The sequence below is a fragment of the Megascapheus bottae genome, chromosome 9, assembly GCF_031878675.1.
Source record: "Megascapheus bottae isolate mThoBot1 chromosome 9, mThoBot2.hap1, whole genome shotgun sequence".
NCBI lineage: Eukaryota > Metazoa > Chordata > Mammalia > Rodentia > Geomyidae > Megascapheus > Megascapheus bottae.
This window is the reverse complement of record NC_143517.1, coordinates 39,389,620-39,411,241: the sequence shown is the minus strand read 5'-3', so window position 1 is coordinate 39,411,241 and position 21,622 is coordinate 39,389,620. Positions and strand designations below refer to the sequence as shown.

The window sequence follows — 21,622 nt, the reverse complement described above, 5'->3', positions numbered from 1 at the left end:
TGGGCTTAAACTCAGGGCCTGAGCGCAGCCCTTGGGCTTTCTCAAGGCTAGAGCTCTATTGCTTAAGCCCACCACATCATTTCTGGCTTTTTTCTATGTATGTGCTTCTAAGAAATTGAACCCTGGTCTTCATGCATGCTAGGCAAGCACTCTACCACTAGGCCAAATTCCTGGCCTTCATTTGTTTCTTATGTTGTAAGTTCTTGCCAAAATGAAGTATTATTTTCCTTGGGAATCACTCAAAATATTTGGGCCTCCTTTAGTTTGTAATCCTGTTAAATGTTGTCCATGAAATAAAACTTAATTATACACAGTTGGTGAACTCTAGATATAGACAGTGCAGTATACAATAGAAATTTAGTCATTAAGTTTATTTACTAGAACATTATGAGATGTTGCAAACACTTTGTATTGAGATTAAGAAAAAAATTTCTTGGGAGTTAATTCAATTTAATTATCTATATTTTTCTTTAGCCCTTATGTTGTAAAGTACTATGGCAGTTATTTTAAGAACACAGACCTTTGGATTGTTATGGAGTACTGTGGAGCTGGCTCTGTCTCAGACATAATTAGATTACGAAACAAGACAGTAAGTATTTAAAAATTGTTCTACTAATTTGATTTCTAAAGATTCCTATTTTAGAATTTAACTATGTAGTATTTTGTTACAAAGAAAATATTAATGTAAAAAAGAAAAGCATTTATGTTGTGTAAGGGAATCTAGCAGGAGGTGTGAGATCCATCCACATATTTTTCTGGAGCAGATACAGTCATGATTATTTCTTAGGAAAACTTTTGTTAAGTTACTGTGATATTACCATAACACTCCTCTTCTTCATTGGAAATAATGGTATGTGTGAGTTTGATTAATATGAGTTCAATAAATTATGATATAAAGCGTATAACATTCAAGGTATTTATACTTACTTTAGTTTATGTCTGGTAAATAGTTGAAAATGTGTGAAAGTGATAACACTAGATTGTTTGTATACATTTTTATTCTGAATTTAGTTTAGCAAACTGTATTACTTAAAGCTTTTATAATTATGTTCTTATCGTTAGAAGGACTATTAGCTGGGAGTGGTGGCTCATGCCTGTAATCACTGTTCAAAGCCAGCCTGGGCACTAAAAACCATAAGACTCTTATCTCCAATTAATCACTAGAAAACTGGAAGTGGTGCTGTGGCTATAGGGATAGGGTGGTAGCCTTGAGCAGAAGAGCTCAGGGACAGCGCCTAGCCCCAGAGTCAGCCCCAGGACTGACAAAAAAACAACAAAAAAAGAGGACTATTAATGAAATTGTTTATCCTAGTACTGTATCTAGTTTACTGCACATTTTTCAAGGACTAAAGAGACATTTTAATCTATGAGGGGCTAACAATAATTATCAGAGAAGTAATTTGTGAATCAGTAGAACAATAATTTAATTACCTGAGATTGTTACACTAATGTTTTAGTAAAATCCATTTAGAAAAAATATTTAACTACTTGAGTAAATTTGTGGTTAACCATAATCATTTGAAAGTTTGATTGGGGAAATATATTATAAGTTTATTCTTGTAACTTTTTTTCTGTTAGAGAAAATAAATAGAACTCAATCAAAAGGAAGGGAGGCAAGTTAAAATAATTCCTATTTTGACAGAATGGATGAAGTGATCTGTAACCTGTTAATTGCATATTTTAGAAATTCTTTGCTTAACTTACTTTTATATGAATTAAGTGGCATTTGCTTGACAGAACAATACTTTAATTAAAAATAATTATACTCCTGGGGCCGGGAATTTGGCCTAGTGGTAGAGTGCTTGCCTAGCATGCATGGAGACCCAGGTTCGACTTCTCGGTACCATATACATAGAAAAAAGCCAGAAGTGGTGTGGAGGTTCAAGTGGTAGAGCTCTAGCCTTGAGAAAGTCCAATCATTCAGGCCCTGAGCTCAAGCCCAGGACTGGCAAAAAAAAAAAAAAAAGAATTATACTCCAGTTAAGGAGAAGGGTTTTTAAATTATTTCAAGGTTAAATTTAGGATATTTGGTATATATAGTGAATGATCAAGTAAGAATATAAAGTCAACATATATGAGGCAGAAAAAAATTTTTAAATATCTGTTTTATAGATTTTAAATGCCACTTTACATAGAAATTATTTGATCTAAGAAGTTTATTTCTTGTTGCCAATAATTACAAATAGTGGTGATTATATATATGATACTGAAGTTTGAACTCAGAACCTGGTATTTGCTAATCAGGTGCTCTACCACTTTAGCTACATCCCAGCCCTGGTTCTTAAAATTTTCCTTAGAAATTTCATTATACTAATTCCAACAGAAAGATTTAGATGCTCATATTCCTTAGAAGGCAAAATCTACTATCATGTTGAGAAGTCTATATTTGAAACCATCTACTTCTTCTCATAGAACAGTTATTCTTGTTCTGGGATAGCAGGAAAACAATTTCCATATATGAAAATTATCCAGAGTAGTAGCAAAAGAGGTTGATCAGGAGCTATGGGTTTATTTTCTTTGTGTTTTCAGATCTTAAAAGAATTGTAATCAAGACAAGAGTATCTAATATCTTTCTTTTCCGGCCTGAGGGACATACTGTCTTTTATTTATCTATAGAAGCTGTTATTATTATTGAGGTAAACTTCTTTTCTTCCTTCCTTCCTTCCTTCCTTCCTTCCTTCCTTCCTTCCTTCCTTCCTTCCTTCCTTCCTTCCTTCCTTCCTTCCTTCCTTCTACCAGTCCTGGTACTTGGACTCTGGACCTGGGCTTTGTCCCTGAGTTTCTTTTGATCAAAGCTAGTTCTCTACCAATTTGAACCATAACACCACTTCTGTATTTTTCTGAGTAGTCTATAAGAGTTTTATGGACTTTCCTGCCCTGGCTGGCTTCGAACTGCGATCCTCAGATCATAGTGTCTTGAGCAGCTGGGATCACGAACATGAGCCATCAGCTTCTGGCTCATTATTTTTTTAAAAAATACTCAGAATCTGGGTACAGTGGCTCACGCCTGTGATCCTAGCTACTCAGAAGGCTGAGATTTGAGGATCAAGGCTCAAAGCCAGCGGGAAGTCTGCGAGGCTCTTATTTCCAATTAACCACCAGAAAACCAAACCAGAAATGGTGCTGTGGCTCAAGGGGTAGGGCAGTAGCCTGGAGCTGAAGAGCTCAGAGACAGTGCCTAGGCCCAGAGTACAAGCCTCACGACTGACAACAAACAAACAAACAAAAAACACTCAGATATTGTAAATATTTTCTCATTTTATGAGAATATTTGCTAGTTTGAATTTGAGAGACATGGCTGTTACTAAATGGCTTGTTTTAAACATTGATCATTTATTAAACAGTTACAAGATTTACTCTAGTGGTTGTTTTCATGGTCATAATGGGTAGTCTTTTTTCAACTGCTTTTATGGCTCCTAGGCTCTTACTTCTTGTAATATGCTTTGTTGTTTCTTTAATGTGTTGTTGTAATCATATTATATGTGCATATATATAAATGCATAAATTATAGGAATTTCTGTTTTATATTGCCAGTGCTTATATTTATCTATGCACTCATGCTTTTTATTGCTTTTCATTCCTTTTTCCATTTTCTACTTCTCTGAAGAACACACACACACACACACACACACACACACACCCATATATATATATATATATATATATATATATATATATATTTATTTGCCAATTCAGGGCCTGAGCACTGTCCTTGGAATTTCTCAAGGCTAGAGCTGTACCAATTGAGCCACTGCATCACTTCCGGCTTTTTCTATGTATGTGGTACTAAGGAATTGAACCCAGGTCTTTGTGCATCTAGGCAAAGCACTCTACAACTAGGCCAAACTCCTGGCCCTGTCATTTATATTTCTTTACATATAAGGTAGTAATTAAGACATTTTTTTCTTCCATGCAAGTGTATTTCACTTCTTCTCCCCCCCTTCTTTTGTGGTTCTGAAGATGAAGCTCAGGGCTTCAATCATTGTCAGTAAAATTTACTACTGATAAACATATATATGACACACATCTATGTGTCTTATCTGAATTGGGGACTATCTGAATGGAAAGGGACAAACAAAATGGTGAGACAAAGGATAAAGGGTGAACCAGTGCAACAATGATACTCACAAGACACTATGTTGGAAATGAACTTTACACCTGGGGCAGGATGGGGAGACAAAAGCGGGAGAAAAATCAGGGAGGGGATAACAATGTTCCACAGGAAATGTACCATTAGGCTACATTCCTGGCCCCAGTTAATGTCTTTTTAAAAGAAATTTAAATTCAGTGTTTTACAAATACTGTCTCTTTCTCATTTAAACAATTTTATAACTTGTCAGTGTTATCTCATACACTATAGATTTCACTTCACAATAAAACCTGACTCCTAGAACAAAAACTGGGTCTATATATTTGTGATTTTGAGTTTGCTATTCATTTTTCTCTCTTAGGTTCAACTGTTCTCACTTCCTGTAGTACTGAATTTGCATCTTTGAATGCTTTGCCTTAAGATATCATCTTGATGAGTGTTGTAGTTCCCATCTGTAATTCTAGCATTCAGGAGGCTCAGGCAAGGTGAATCCTGAATCTGAAGTCAGCTTGGGTTTCACAGGAAGTTATACAAAGTGAGATTCAAATTCCTTTAATAGGATTTAGGTGTGGTGGTTGAGATCTATAATCCCAGTACCTTGGGAAGTGGGAAGGATCCTAGTTTGCTGTGGTCCCAGATAGATGGGATCATATCTGAATTTAATAAAGCAAGTGGCCCAGTACCTGTCTACTACGGCATCAGGTCCGAGTTCAAAGAAATCCAACCAAACAAAAATTAATATTATAGTTGAAAACGTTTTAGATAGTTTGTTGTCGATATACTAGTTCATTGATTGATTTGGTCTTTGTTGCATATTTGTTCTTATGTGAGGAATACAATATATGCTAACTTTTACTGTTATTATTTTGCTTTTTTTGATCACTAGGCCGGCTGAGCACTCGTGTGTTGGTTATTACATTTTTTTTCTTATTGGGTCTCTTCTATCTTTTGCTTTTTTTGGAAGTCTAGTACTTGCTTGAAAGTTTGCTAATAGTTTTCAGAATCTTTACCTATCATTTAAAAAGTTATAAAATGAATGAGCTGATTGTCAGCATAAATGTTAAAGAAGGAGCATCAGAATTGGACATGTATTTTATCTTTAGAATAGCTGAGACAGTGGGGGAGGGATGGTCCCAACAGCCCCAGCACCAAGCCTCTGCCACTGCCACAAGGCTCAGGGTGCTGCTGCTTGCCTGTTAGGACCAGGCTCCTCCTCCACCTGGCCAAGCTTCTGGCCTCCTTCTAACCCACAGTCCAGAAACCACCCAGGGCTGGCCCTGAGCAGGAGTAGGGTCTGGGCCAGCGCTGCCACGTCTGCAAGCCAGTGTTGCATGTTCAGGATGCTGGCCCAGGTGTCATGTCAGGTCTGGCCTTGCCCTGCCTCGCTGTCGCCATTGGTGTGCCAGTGCCATGTGGTTTCAGGTGTCTTGGATGCAGTATTAAGCAGTCAGCTGGGGGCGTGCCCATCCAGGCTCCCAGTCTATGTGTACCCCAACGCCAGTCCCCCTTGTCCACAGGCCAGGAGTGTGAATGCGCATGCATGCAGGGACTAGCTGTGCATGGGCTGCAGCCCTCAGCTTTGCTTCTGCCGGGTGCTTGTGACCACTGTCCATGTTGCCGTCTCAGCACCCCCTCTACTTCCACCAAAGGTCTTAGTACTTCCAGCTGCCCATTTTGTAAATTTTTTTTTTTTTTTTTTTGGCCAGTCCTGGGCTTGAGCTCAGGGCCTGAGCACTGTCCTTGGACTTTCTCAAGGCTAGAGCTCTACCACTTGAGCCTCAGCACCACTTCTGGCTTTTTTTTGTTTCTATGTATGTGGTACCGAGGAATCGAACCCGGGTCTTCATGCATGCTAGGTAAGCACTTTAACCACTAGGCCAAACTCCCGGCCCTATTTTGTAAATTTTTATGTAGAGTAAACATTTATATCTGTTAAAAAAAGAATAGCAGAGATAAGATCAATTCCTTGGTTGTTTCTGCAAATATAAAGTGATCCTAACCCATGTATTTGGTGTTTTGTGGAAAAATTATTATTTACGTGACTACTACATTTTAGTATGTGGATTATTGAATAGAGATGATCATATATCAAAGAATAGCTATAAAATGTATGCTTACTGATAAACTTGGTACATGTGTACATGTAGTTCCTTTTTAATTAAATTTTTGTAGTGTTTCTATGTTTAATTTTTTACTTATTTTTAAAAAAATTGCTTCATAATTTTACCCACAGACCTCTTTCGGTCTTTTTTTGGCTTTATAGAAAAAAGAGCTGAGTTATTGCAAGTTAATGTTTTGTTTTTTACTTTGTAAATGTTGTTATAAAGGTGATATACAAAGGAGTTACAGTTATAAAAGTCAGGTAATAAGTGCATTTCTTTTTGGACAGTATCATCCCTTTCCTTTTTTTCTCCTAGGTTTTCCCTCCCATTCCTACTCACAAGTTGTAGAGTTCATTTCCAGCAATAGTGTCTAGTGAGTAACACAGCTGCATTTGGTCACCTTTATCTCCCCCTTTCTGTGTCAAAGTGTTTTTATAAAGATTAAAATGGTCAGTGAATTTTATGGGACCAATAGTTGAAATTTTCCTTTGTGAAGAATTAAAAAATCAATGACATTAAATATTATTTAACATTTTCCAACATGTATATATATAAATATTACATAGTGCCTAGAAGAAAAGTACAACTGTGAAATTGGAGCTTTTTAAAGATAGGTTATATTTTTGATTAGAGGCTTTCAAAATGATCTTCATATAATTGTAAAGCTATGCCTTGACATATGGAAGAAATAGAGTCTGTGTCTTAGATGTTTATTGTATACTTGGAAACATTTTAAGAAATTGCCTAAGGTTATTCTCTACTGTTTAGACTCTTTTTTTGGTTTGACCGCTTGGCTTAATTCAACATAGTATAGTAGAAAGAGCATGAACTCAGACTTTTAGCACTATAGATTTTAGTTTGATTCTTCTTCAAAAAGATGTAGTCTGAGGAAAATCACTTACTGACAAGAACTTCGCTTTCCTCTTACATTAAATAATAGTAATCTTTATATAGTCCTTTATATGTCAGTTGAGTGGAAAGGTTCAAATGGAAAGATTCAGTCTAGGCCAGAGCATGCTTTGCTAAAGGTATAAGAAAGATTACTTTTTGTGTTGTTTAGATACACATGAGGTAACATGTAAGAAACTAAATTCAATTCCATTTCTGGCTTTGTGTCCTAAATATTAAATATGGTTCTAAAAGGGAACAGATTTTGTGTGTGCGTGTGTGTGTGTGTGTGTGTGTGTGTGTGTGTGCATGCACATGCGTGTGCCAATGCTGTTGTTAGGGCTACTGCTGTACCCTGTGAACCACAGCTCCACTTCTGGCTTTGTGGTGGTTAATTGGAAATAAAGAGTCTCACAGACTTTCTTGCCTGGATTGGCTTTGAACTGCTATCCTCGAGTATCAGCCTCCTGAGCAACCAGGATTATATCACCTAGATGGGCACAGCTTTTAGTTTATTTTGTTCACTGTTTTATCTCTATTTCCTGGGTAATACTTGAGTGTAGAGGATACTCAGTAGGTACTTGTTGTAGGATTGAATGAATAACTGAATAAATCAGATAAGAGAAGGCAAGGAGTAAGCTAAAATTTGATCTTTCTTTTCTTTCTCTTTCTTTCTTTCTTTCTTTCTTTCTTTCTTATTTATTTATTTATTTATTTATTTTTGTCCCTAGTGGGGTTGAAACTCAGGGTCTGTAGCACTCTACCACTTTAAGCTACAGTACTACTTTTATTTCCATTTCTAAAGGCCCATTGTTATCCCTTTAGGTTCCAGAAAGGAAATGTTCTCAGCATCTGATTCACTGGGTTTCCTTTGCTCATATTTAATCCATTGCTTAGAATCTTTGCCTTGTTTTAAGTTGTTAGATCTATGTGGATCTTGGTATACAAGTTTTTGTTTTTATTATACCTTTTCCTACCTTTTTTATGTTGAAAAAGGTAGCTTCTAACATCTTTATGGTTTTGTTAATGTCTGTTTCTTTATTTTTCTTTCCTTGAAATGTATGTAGTTCTTCAAGAAGTCAGTCTTTGGAGCTTCCTAATTTCTTGTTCTAATGTAAACTCATTGCTTTCTAGGTCTGCTGCACACCTGCATCCTTGGAATTTCTTTTCACTGGACTCCTGGGTTAGTGCCCTCATTTTCTTATGTATTTCCTGTTTTCTTTCTTTGTTTTTCTAACTGTCTTCTTTTAGTATAAGAAGTGGTCAGTGATTTGAGTCCTTGCAAATCTAAAAGCATATTTTATTTGCTTTTGTATCTGGTTGATAGCCTGTGAAAGATTTTATGTAGAAAATAATTTTCTACTGGAACTTTGAGAGTTTGCTTCATTACTTTCTGGCACCCATTGTTGCTAAATATGATAGATAATGCCTGTCAGAGTTTTATTCCTAGGTTTTTCTCCCATGTCTGAAAAATTTTGGATTTTTTTCCTCCTATATTTCTGATATTTGACAAGATATTTTGCCTGTCCTTTTATTAGGGATGCTCAGCATTCCGTAGTTTCTTTCAATATGAACAGTAGTCTTTCTTCAGCCTTGGAAACATTTCTTCATTGATGGTTCAATCTGATTTATGCTAAATCCATATAATATTTTCTGTCTCTTTTTTTTATTTTTCCTTTTTTAGAGGGTAGTGTATTTGATTTACTGTACTTCATTTTCTGACTCTTCTAATTGAGCCTTTTATTTCCATAGCTAAGTTCTTTGTTTTAACTGATCTTTTTTTCCTATAACATAGTAATGCTGACATAAAGATATATAAGCTTTTTAAATTGCTGTGAGGATAATAGTTTTTTTTTTTTCTTTCTAACCTATTATATTTCTATCTTGTGAAGCATCTGTTGTTTCCTCTGGGATTATTTGTTTTATTTATCTTGGTCTTGGTCTTGAGCAGGAAAGCTTTCCAGCTCTCACCAGAAGCACTGGAACAATGCTTTTTTACTGGCAGACATAAAGTTAGGATAAATGGGTGGAGAGTTTACTTTTAGAAGGAATTAAAGCCTATTCAGAGCACCTCACTCTTTTTGTTTTGGAGATTAATCCATAATGTATGTCTTTTCCTTATTCATGCCCTTTCACACTATGTTTCTAAAGTTGGAATCTTGTTTTAGATCCTCTTTTTACCTGCTCTTGATTTTGACTCTTTAAATAGAAATATTCACAAAGTTATTAGATTTTTTTTGTATTAGAGTCTATTCTTTAAAAAATAATTCTCAGCCTAATGTGGTACCTCACCCCTATAGTCCTAGCTACCAGGAGGCTTAGATCTGAGGATCAAGGCTTAAAGCACTAAAGTCCATGAGACTGTTATCTCCACTTAACAACTGGAAAACAGGAAGTGGGGCTGTGGCTCAAAGGTTAGTGCTGAAGAGCTCAGGGACAGTGCCCAGGCCTAGAGGTCAAGCCCTCTACTTGGCTTGGGGGGAAAAAACCCCAACAAAACAAAAACACCTCTTATGGGGTTTTTTATTCTCTGATGGGGTTTCAGAGAAGGAGAGACAAATTACTAAAATATTCCAAAATTCAGGGAGACACGCCAAAACTCAGTTAAAGTAGCTAGGGGTCTTTATTTGAGTACTAGCTGTCTGCAGGCAGGCCAATTACAAAGACCTGCAGCCAGCAAATACACTTAACACAATTAGGAACTAGACCAGAAAGGAAAGAAGCAACAAAGACTATAATAGCAAGCCATTTCAGCTCTACTAGAGTGCTGAATTGGGACATCATGGTGACCAGAGAACAGCCAGGAAACAGGACACAGCACGTGAATATGGAGACTTGTGGCATGGCATAATGGTGCCTGAGCTAGTCTGGGCCTAAAGAGGGTCAAGGCAGGGGACAGGGTCACAGAAAGCTCCCTAGCCCAGGCACTAGATTGACAGGTTGAGTAACCTATCAGCCAAGTGCCCACCCCTGCCTCCAAGGATTCAGGCATGCCTCTCACCTTGCTCAGACATGAAGACAAGATGCCAGACCTTACTTTATTTTTTTTTTATTGTAATTAGTAAAAGGGTTACATGATATTTGCCAGATAGAAGGTGCATTAATTCACATACATTGATACCCTTTCACATGTCTTGGTACCCATTTCCCTCCCCCCCCACACCCCCCACCCGTCTTGGTTTTCCCAGACCTTACTTTAACCTCGTGGCCAAGATGGCACCGGCTAGACCTGACTTCTTTACTTCAATAATTAACTTGAAATTCAAGTAAATTTTGTACCTGAATATGTGTAATTTTACTCTTGCCCCAGTTGCCTTATATCTTTATACACGTACAAATCTGTCTTTATAAACACATCTTTATACACATTCTCTCAAACTCAGGAATTTAAAATAAAATAGTACAACTATTGTGAGGAATAATTTGATAATCTTTATAGTAGAGTATGTGTATGTGTTTGCTTCCCTTTTTTTTTTCTTTGTAGCATTCATTAGCTCTAGAAGGGGAAATTTTGTGACATCCCACATGCTTTTTAACCCTGTGACTGCTCTCTTCTTTTGTACCTTTGAGAAATCTCAACAAATCCATCACAAGTTCCTAGACTAGATAATCTCTGTTTTTTTGCTTTTTGTTTTTGTTTTCCCTTTTCTCTAGTGTTTATAATTTGTAGATCTTTGATGAAGATAACTTCTGGTATCTGGTTTTAAACTTTGAGAACCTAGCACTCAGTTGTACAAATGAGTTTTATGTTTTAAATCTTAGGTAAATTCCAGCATGATATATATAGTAGAGCATGTTCTGAAATTTACCTATATCAGAATGTGATTAACTTCTGTGTTTCTAGTAGTAAATTCCAGACTGAAGAGAACATATTTTAAGTGATGTGTGTGTCCTGCTCCACAAGTTTGGTGTTAACTTTGCTTTATAATGGTAGTAATTAGAAGAATAATGCATTACTGGAACGTAGCTAATCATCCTTGATCCTTGTATCTGCAGAGAAGATTTTAGGGAAGGCAGAATATAGTGAAAGTGACAAGAGAGCTTATTAGGAAAGGAATATACTTACCAATGCATGGAAAGTGGGACATCACTTTAGAGTGAGAATGACAATGAATTTTAGCCAGGCATACATTTTTAGTAAGTGAATAGGATTTGGAGCACTAAGTGCCTCTCCTGGACCACTTCAGTTACCAGGCTCAGGAGGTTTACTGAATTACATTTGACTTCTAGGGCATGATCTGTTGACCTGGTAGGTAAGTTAAAGATCTCATTTTATGAACTATTTGTTGAATTACCTTAGGCCCAGAATAAAGTATATCCTCAGGTGGATAGGGTGCTCAAAAACCATACCTTACGATATTCCATGATTTTGGTGGGCTAGCTAGACTGACTAAAAGTTTAATGGCAATGTTTTCTCAGTCCTAGGATCCCATCTTCCATTTTAGATCACCATTGCATTTCCTATTAGCTCATGGCTAGCTGTTACCTGTCATAAATGGCAAAATAAGATAAGATCATTCTTTCTTTTGACTGTGCTGGAGTTTGAACTGAGGGCCTCGCATTTGCTGGGAAGTTGTTCTACCATTTGAATTACGTTCCAATCCATTTTTGTTTTAGTTATATAAAGTCTTGCTTTTTGATGGAGCTGACTTTAGTCTTTCATTCTCCTGTTATATTTCTGCTGTACCTGGGATGACAGTTTCATCTCATCAGCGCCAGCTTTTTAATTGGTAGAATTCGTGTGGTCTTATGGACTTTACATCCAGACTAGCCTTGCACCTTGAACTTTTCCATTTTTGCCTCTCCAGTAGCTAGAATTGCAGGTGTGACTCTGTATTCTACTTTTGCTTGATAAATTCTTACTAATAATTTTAGAATAGTGATGTTTGTCTCAACTTAAGTGATAGGCATTTGGTGTTGTTTGCTTGTTTGTTTTTGTGGATCATCAGGCTTGAACTTGTCCTGGGCTCTGTCTCTGAGCTCTTTCACTCAAGGCTAGTGTTCTACCACTTTTTGCCAGTGCCTCACTTACGTTTTCTGGTGGTTAATTGGAGATAAGAATCTCATAGATTTTCTTGCCTGGGCTGGTATTGAACCATGATCCTTAGAGATCTGCCTTCTGAGCAGCTAGGATTAAAGGTGTGAATCACCAGCACCCAGCATTTGATAGTTTTTCTTTGTTTTGTGCCAGTCCTAGGGCTTGAACTCAAGGCCTGAGCATTGTCCTTGGGCTTTCTCAAGGCTAGAGCTCTACCACTTGAGCTACAGCACCACTTCTGGCTTTTTCTATGCATGTGGTACCAAAGAATCAAACCCTGGTCTTTGTGCATGCTAGGAAAGTAGTTTACCGCTAGGCCAAACTCCTGGTCCAGCATTTGGTAGTTTTTTAAAGAAGTTTTTATATAGTATATATGTCAGGTATTTAAAAAAGACTATCGTTTTTATTAATCCATTTTCCAAATGAGAAAAGGAGCAAAATGTGACAAAGTAAATTATACAGGAAGAAGGATTTGAAATTATAACTCACTTGTAGAAGAATTAAAATATTATTAGGAGCACAAAAATCTACAGTCAGAATGTGTTTGAATCCTACCTGTTCTGCATACTTAGTGTGATCTGGTAAGATTTAAGAGCTTCTTTGTAATGTATTGTCTTCATCTTTATTAAGAGAACTTCCTATTTTATTTTTTTAAATTTGATATATATGAAGTTCACAAAAGGTATATAAAGCTCTTTGTGTACTTGTTATTGATATTTTCATTATCTTCCTATCATCTCAGAGAAATGGGAGTGTCTTCACATTTTGAATATTATCTGTCAGATATGTTGAGGTAGAATAAGATGAAGGACCTTGGAACCAAAGATCAAATATAATTACCTACCACTGGTAGTTCACTATTATTGTTGATAATGAAGTAAATATATACTCTGTAAAATAGAGTTCATATTTTCAGGAAGTGGTGAGAATTTCTTCAATAGAATAAAAATCAGCTATTCAAAATATAGCTTGGGTCCCTAGAATAATACCTTACACACACGAGCTTTTATAGTAAACATACTTTAAAAAAATGTATCCATACTGCTTTGATGTTAATTATGTGATTCTTTAAACAGAGTTTTTTCTCTTGGTGAAGGCACACCAAATTCTTCTTATTTATTTGGGTTATATTGTATCTTTGCTATTTATAATAGAGGCCTTTTTGATATAAGTGGATTTATATTCTGTGAAGTTCTTTTTTGGGATCTATATTTGCTCTGTGACTACTCTAATTCATGTTTGACTTTCCTAATCACTTTGTTGCATATTCTCCCTTTGTGTAATAGATACTAGTTCATACTGGTTTTACAACTCCTTATATATTGAGTGCTTTTTTGTTGTCTTCTGATCTCTTTTTCAGGAATCTTTTCATGTGGGAAAGGATTTTAAAATGTCTACCCACTGATCATTTTCACAACAGAGTATCAGTTCTCTTTCTCTGTAGATCAAGGGATTATAAACAGTGTGTATGTATGTATATTTACATATGGTGTAAGTAGTGAAAGCTTTCATTTTGAATTGCTAGTTGTGGGACTTTGTGATAGATTATTAATCTTTTTTTTCCTTGCCAGACATGTGCAGTCCAGATTTCATGAAAGAAAATCTCTCTGCCCTCTTGTATATAATAATAGCTAAAATATTCTTGTTATGTTTCTTAATGTATGTATTTTGTGTTGAGCAGAAGATTTGTGTTTTTTTAGAAGAGTCCCATAATTCTTTTTATTATTTAAAACTTTGGATATTTTATACTCTTAAGTCTTTTTGGATGAGATGATATTGAATGGTGACAGGTGGAGGGAGTTATGGAGTTGCTGCACTGTTTATTCCAGTGTTTTCATTATCCCAAGTCCCTGAGAGGCCTGGTAAGTTGTATTCTTTTTCCCCAGAGGTAAAGAAAGGGGAGAGAAATTTCAGTTGTAATGAAGTTGGAATATGAAGCTTCATAGATATTCACATCAAATCTAATAAATAAGCTTTTGTGTTTTGAGATTTAAGGATTTTAAAGAATATTACATATTCCTCACGTTTCTTTAAGCCATTAAGTTTTTAGTAAGGGGTTTTGGTGGTCACTCCATGTGATTATATCATACAAGTCATAAAAATGAGTAGAAGCTGAAGTATTTGGGTTCAGTAAGATGAAGTCTAATGCAAAAGTAAAACCATTTGACACAAATATTTTTTAGCTATAAGAGGTACCACTAGGAAAGGAAGGCAAAAGCAGATTTTTCTTTTCCAGTCTTGGGCTTGAGCTTTCTCAAGGCTAGAGCTCTACCACTTGAGCCTCAGCACCACTTCCAGCTTTTCTTTCTATATATGTGGTACCGGGGAATTGAACCTGGGTCTTCGTGTATGCTAGGGAAGCACTCTACCACTAAGCCAAATTCCTGGCCCAGCAGATCCCTTGTTAAAAAAGATTTATTTTTCAGTGTTCATTTTTTTGTTTTCCTTTTTACGTGTTCATTATTCTTTTGTTCTCCCCAATTCCCTAGTTATTATATCCCTTTTTGGGGAGATAGAAAAATAGAAATCAGCCTAGAGATCTGACATGGTTATCTGGAATAACCTCTAGCATTTCTGGAGTTAGAGATGTACTTTGTACAAATCTCTTCATCAAGAATTTCATTTTTCTTTAATATTAACTTAGAGTTTACTACATTGGTTTCAACTCTTGGTTACAAGTTATGGAAAATGTGGCCTAAAGTTTATTTTAAGCCAATGGACTGACTTCCTTCTCTCCTTCCCTCCGTCCCTCCTTCCCTCTTTCCCTCCCTTCCTACCTATCACTCTTTCTTAATGTTTACTTATTTATTGTTTTGTTAGAATTCTCCTGGTGAGGCTTATTGAAGTAATGTGTGTCTCTATCACCGAGGAAACCACATAGAAGTTCATTTCTAAGACAGTAAATTGGGAAAAAAATCAGGCACAAACTTTATACACTACATTCAAAATTTAAAATTTTATATGTGGCTTTAAATTTCATAAGACTGTAGAATGTTTGCCTGTAGTTTTGAATGATGGCATTATAGTCATCCATTAGATTAAACCTGCCTTATCATTTCATTAACATTGACAATTCCAGGACTTGAACTCAGGATGTTATGCCCTTGTGCTGCTTTCTTGCTCAAGTTTACTTATTTACCTATATATTTTAGTTTTCTGTAGGGCTTGATTCAGAGTGAAAAGAATTACTTGAATTTCTCTCTTTGTTCTGGTACTTTTTTATTGATCCATTCACTTTCATACAAATTCCCCCTCATAGTTACAAGATGATCACCAGCAGTTTCCTGGATTATATTTTTCCAGTTGAAATACAGTAGGAATGATAAATACTCTTAGACATCATTGATAAGAATGAATTGTGCCTTTTTCTAATTAAATCATTCTAGCCATGGAAATAAGATGTGGTAATTGGCTTACACCTACTAACTTTTGTGTCCAGCCTTGAGCCTGGGTGGAGCTCATTGCTAGAAGTAAGAATCAGTACCTTCCTAAAATGAAATCAGAATATTGCTAGCCTAAGAGTAAATGGGTACTAGACTGGCAAAAAAAAATTATGTTTTGAGTATTTACTAATGCATCCCCCCAGAAGGCCCTTCCAAACAAAAATGACATATTAAAACCAAAACAAAACCATGCAAGAAGTCTCTCTAAAATAGTTTCCAAAAATCAATGTTAAACTTAGAAAGAAGTTATCTGGTGACATTGAATATCATAGCTATTGTGTGCCTATTATAGTAAGGTATCATAATGTTGGTGTTTTTCAAAGGACTCGTTGCTGCTATTGTAAGGAAAATGGAGGAGAATGGAAAAGAAATAGGCTAGACTCCATTGTCAATAGGCAATGACTGTTTATCGAGGAACAGCGAGGGGCACAGACCCCTTGGGAGTAGAGGTTGTGCTAGGGACTGGATTTTGGGGTAGGTTTATATAGGACTTAATAAGGAAAAATTAAAAATGGATTATGGCCTCTTTGGGGTCCAAGGCGGATATCCTTGGCCCGCCCCCAAATGGAATGCTTCCCTGGGGATGAAGGTCAGAATGACCTGCCTGCAGACAAGCATGTACCTGATTCTTTGCTTGACCCTGGGGAATAAGGATTCAGTTCTTCAGCTATGTTTGTAAGAATTCTCCTAGAAAGTCTCCTCATGGGGATTAAAGGTCCAGTGTTTCTTTAAGACCACAAGTGGCTTGATCAACAGTGTTTCAACAGTGTTGTGTATCTGGAGTCCTTAGCTCCTTCTCACATTGAGTAGGTATTGCTGCTGTTAGAAGTGTTGCACTAGAATCTTAGAAGAATGTGTTGATTTTTTTTTATGACTTTGATGAAATACTTGAGATAAACAACTCAAAAAAGGAAGGGTTTATTTTGGTTTATGGTTTCAGTCCATGGTCAAGTGGTTCTATTGCTCTAGGCCTGTGGCAAGGCAGAAATATTAAGGTAGAAAGATGTGAAGAATTAAAGCTTTCATTTACCATAACTATGGCACTCTGGAGGTTGGGGTAGGGTGAAGAATGAATGATTTAGAGGTGGACATCAGTGGCTCCTCCTTGTGATCCTTGCTAACTAAAGAAGCTGAGAATTGGAGGATCTGTTTAAATCCAGCTGGGGTAGGAAAGACCTAGAGACTTTATCTCCAGTTTACTAGCAAAAAGCTGGGTTGGAGTGGCTCAAGTAGTAGATTGACATTACATTAAACAAACTAAGCAAGTCCAGATGCTTGAGTACAGAGCAGGGAGGAAAACAAGATGTTCCCTTTCAAAGCTGAGTTCCAGAGTCCTAATTCCTTAAACTAGGCCCCACCACTCAGCTATTAATTTATCAATGAATTAATCTCGAATAAGCCAATGCCTTCTTGATCATGCTGCCAGCAGGGAGCCAAATCTTTTACAGAGCAAATCTGTCTGCAGGAAGTGATTGATACCTTTGCTCCTTATTTGGTATCTCTTCTGAGAGAAGATTTTTGTTCTCAAAGTTCTTTATACTTGCTTCTTAAAATTTCAAGTCACAGCATAAAAAATGAATGGAAACTAATGACTATGCATTGTAGGATTAAATTATTCCAATTTTTCATAGTAATCATGCACCATCATGTCTTAATCTCTGATTAAATACATCATATATATCACGGTTCATTACATCTTTTCTAAATTTTTAATTGGATTATCAACACTTTCTTTTAATTTTTTTATGTGTTACAATATAGTCCCCTCCATAGACTATTCCTTCTACCTTAACTAAGTAAATTAGGCTTAACAAAGGTATTTCTTTGGCTTCCCTTACTGGTAAATTGCCCAGTTTTTCACCTTTGTTGCTGTTCTTCTTGGCATCTCACCCAGTTCTATTTCCCTTCCATCAGTCAAAACCATCTCCATACACTTTATTTTCATTTTGTACATTCCTCTCTGAGCAAATTGCTAGTCATACTGGATACACATTGAGCACTCTCTCCTTGCCATAGACTTAACCTGTGGAGCAGTGGTTATTTGGAGAGATGTGCTTTATTTGAAAGGCTCCTGGCTGTGGAGCCAGAGGACTAGGTTTCAGTGACTAGATTGCTACTTATTGAGTCTTATGACCTTGAATATGTGGTGTAATTCCTCCAAACTTTAGATTCTTAATCCTAAAATGGATCCACTATCATATTACGTGGCTTACCTACATCATGTTCCTTTGTGAGGGACAAATATGATGAATGTTAGAATTCTGTAAACTGTGAACCTCTATACCAACAGAAATTGTTCCTTTGTTTACTGTGTAAGACAAAAAACTGTTTTAAATTACTCACCAGTTAAGAATTTTGTATTTGTTGAAATAGTAGATCTGTAACACTAAAAATAACATTTTTAAAAGATCATGTGTCATGCATTAAAGTCCTTATTCAGTCTTAGGAAATAAGAAATTTTGTGCATGTTAATTTTCCTGAAAAATGAAAATATCTCACATTTTAATATAATTCAGTGGAACTCTTAAACTTGTGTTGTCTTGACAAGTTTTCTGTACAATTATGTTTAACAAGTTTAGAGATTACCCTTAAGAAAAAAGCTTATTTTGAGTACATTGTAAAAAATTTATAATACAAGAAAGTTAATGTGTGAACATCCAGTTTGACTCTAATTTTCCTTCCTTAAATTGACTCAAGTCAGTCAGTTTCTCATTGGTTCTTTCAGCATAAATGAATGTATATTTTGTTTTAAATAAGAGATTCATGCTGTATGTGATATTCTGCCCATTCTTCTTTTTCCCTAGTTACCTTCTCATACCAGTGTGTATAAGGTTTATATATATACAAGTAAAATCCACTTTTTTATTTTTTTAGTTTTGTTCCAACTTCTAATCTATATCTATATATCTATATCTATATATCTATCTCTATCTCTCTATTTTTTTTTGTGGGTCCTGGGGCTTGAACTTGGCCCGGGCGCTGTCCCTGAGCTCTTCAGCTCAAGCCTACCACCCTACCTTGAGCCAAGACCCACTTCCCATTTTCTAGAGGTTAATTGGAGTCTCAGGTTCTTTTATGCCTGGGCTGGCTTTGAACCTTGATCCTCAGATCTCAGCCTCCTGAGTAGCTAGGATTATAGGTGTGAGCTACCACACCTGGCTCCAACTTCTAATATTTTTGCTATTGAAATCAAAGCTCTAGAAAGTTTATAGTTGTGTACTGGTGTTTATGTTGTTATAGTCATTGCATACATTTTGAGAAATGGAATTACTAGTTAAAGGTTTTGATTTTTTTTTTTTTTTTTTTTTTTGCTGCTTAAGGTTAAGTCCAGGGCCTTGTGCATGCTAGGTGAACATGCTACTCAGTGTTCTTTTTTGTTGTTGTTGGTTGTGGGGTTGGAACTCTGGGCCAGTGGGTTTTTTTTTTTTTTTTGCCAGTCCTGGGGATTGAACTCAGGGCCTGAGCACAGTCCTTGGGCTTTCTCAAGGTTAGAGCTTTACCACTTGAGCCACGTCACCACTTTCAGCTTTTTTCTATATATGTGGTACCTAGGACTCGAACCTGGGCCTTTGTGCATGCTAGGCAAGCACTCTACTACTAGACCAAACTCCCAGCCCCACAGTGTTCATTTTTAACAACAGTTTTTTGGGGGAACTGTGAAGATGCTACTTGAGCAATACATAATATTTTAGAAGTATGGCAATTCTAGTTGAGAAAAAAATAATGTTGGCTTTACATTGAGTCTGCCTAAATTATGAAAGAGATATGAGCTTTCCTTTTGGTGTTTTCTTGTTTCTTCTCTAAAGTTTCTTTAAAATGTTTATTATGAATTCCATTACAGAGATCTCCTTTGGGATTTTAAGCAAGATTGATTTCCCTTTCATTATGACTGCAGACACTTCTTTGATCATTATATATTATTATATTCTGTATACCTATTTACATTTTTAGGTTCTGACTTTGGGTTTGCTGTCAGTGTTCCCTCTCTCCCTCTCTCCCTCCCTCCCTCTCTGGTTGCATTGATATTGGGACCTTATGCTTTTGATTGTCTCAGTGATGGCAATCTACTACTTGAGCTGTGCCTCCAGTCTTCCATTTTATTCCTTAATTCAATATGTAGTCTCTTCTTGATCTACTCAGCCTCCTGAGTAGCTAGGACTACAGATGTGAGTCATCACTGCCTGACTCATACTTTTCTTAAGTTCAGATATGACTAATTAAGTTTTCCAGTAAGTGTATAAAACAGTTTGTTCTTACCATTTTACATTGTTTTCCTATACATTTTACACAGAAATGCAAAGAACCATACATTTGTACTAGATTTATTACAATATACACACATACATATAAATACATATTTATATTTTATTTATTCCTTTTGCTACTTTTTAGTAATTGTACACAACCTAATGGGTTACATATTTTTCTTCTTCTTCTTCATCTTCTTTTTTTTGTGGTGCCTGGGGCTTAACTCAGGGCCTGGATACTGTCACTGAGCTTTTATATAATGTACCATGGTCATATTCATCCTCTACCTCCCTCTCTAGCTCACTTCTCCCCTCTCTTAAGGTTCCCTTTCCAACTTTCATGTCCCATTTTTTCCTTTTGTATTTTCTAGATTCCATTTATGACAGAAAACATACAAATTACTTGTTTATCTGCTTTACTTCATTTAACACAATAATCTTTAGTTTTATCCATTTTCCTGAAAAGATCATGGTTTTCTTTGTCTTTATTGCTCAATAATACTTCATTGTATATATATGCCCCAGTCCTGGGGCTTGAACTCAGGACCTGAGCACTGTCCTTACGCTTTTTTAAGACTAGTACTCTACCACTTGAGCCACAGCACCACTTCTAGTCTTTTCTGTGTATGTGGTACCAGGGAATTGAACTCGGGGTTTCATGCACGCTAGGCAAGCACTCTACTACTAGGCCACACTCCTGGCCCTGTATCCTAATTTCTTTTCTTTTTTTCGTTGATAATGGGGCTTGAATTTTGGGCCTGGGGACTGTCCCTGAGCTCTTAAGCTCAAGGTTACTGCTCTATGTCTTGAGCCACAGCGCCACTTCCAGTTTCCTGGTCATTAATTGGAGGTAAGAGGTCTCATGGACTATAGTGCCTGGGCTCACTTTGAACTGTGATCCTTAGATCTCAGCCTCCTGAGTAGTTAGGATTGCAGGCTGAGCCACCATACTCAGCTATATCCTGATTTCTTTAGCATTCTTTCCTTAACTGATACCTATGCTGCTGGCTTCATATATTTTGGGGGTATTGTCTTTATATACAAATATTTTCTTTCTTCTTTGGCTACCTTTGTTCATTCTTCTTGAGAGTCAGCTCAAAGGTCACCTCCTCTATGAATCCTTCCTTGATTGGCGGGGAGGGAGGGTGATTGTAGGGTTTTTGTTGTTTTTGTTGGTTGTGGGGCTTGAACTCAGGGCGTGACTGCTGTCCTTGAGTTCTTTTCACTAAAGGCAATAGTGCTTTACCACTTTGAGCCATAGTGCTACATACAATTTTCTGGTAGTTAATTGGAGAAAAAGAGTCTCACAGACTTTGCTGATTCAAGCCACATTCCTCAGATTGGAGCCTCCAGAGTAACTGTGATCATAGATGTGAGCCACTCGCACCTAGCTTGTAGGTTGTATTGGATGGTTTAATTTTATTTTAAGGATACTGCATCAAGTTTATAACCCGCTTTAAGACTTGATCTTCAGAAGTGTTCTTGTACCATTGCTTAGTATTACAATTTTTCTGCTTGTCTTACAAAATACTGAAGAAAGACGTAGTGCAACAATTTTTACTTGTGCCTACCTTCTATGGTTGTGCTTGAGTATTAAGCAAAATAGTACATGTAGGGTAGCTTGATAGTAAGAACTCAGTAAATGTAAGCTATTGGTTATTAGTGGATAGATAGAGTCTGACTTTTGGACTATGGGGTGATTTTTTTGAAAGAGATCATAATTAGTTTATGACTCATAAGGTCATGTTAGGATTATATTAGTGAATTTTCATTATAAACAAGTTTTAAGATCTTATGCAAACTTACTGAGAGTG

At 36.4% G+C, this 21,622-nt stretch overlaps 1 protein-coding gene across 2 annotated transcripts in view; it reads left to right on the top strand.

The window, feature by feature from the left end:
* Stk3 (serine/threonine kinase 3) overlaps positions 1-21,622 on the top strand; it is a 254,561-nt gene that overhangs the window by 75,806 nt on the left and 157,133 nt on the right. For both annotated transcript variants that reach the window (XM_090339129.1, XM_090339128.1), the window contains exon 4: positions 475-589. In XM_090339129.1, the coding sequence (XP_090195255.1) occupies positions 475-589 (115 nt within the window). The remainder of the gene's footprint in view (positions 1-474; positions 590-21,622) is intronic.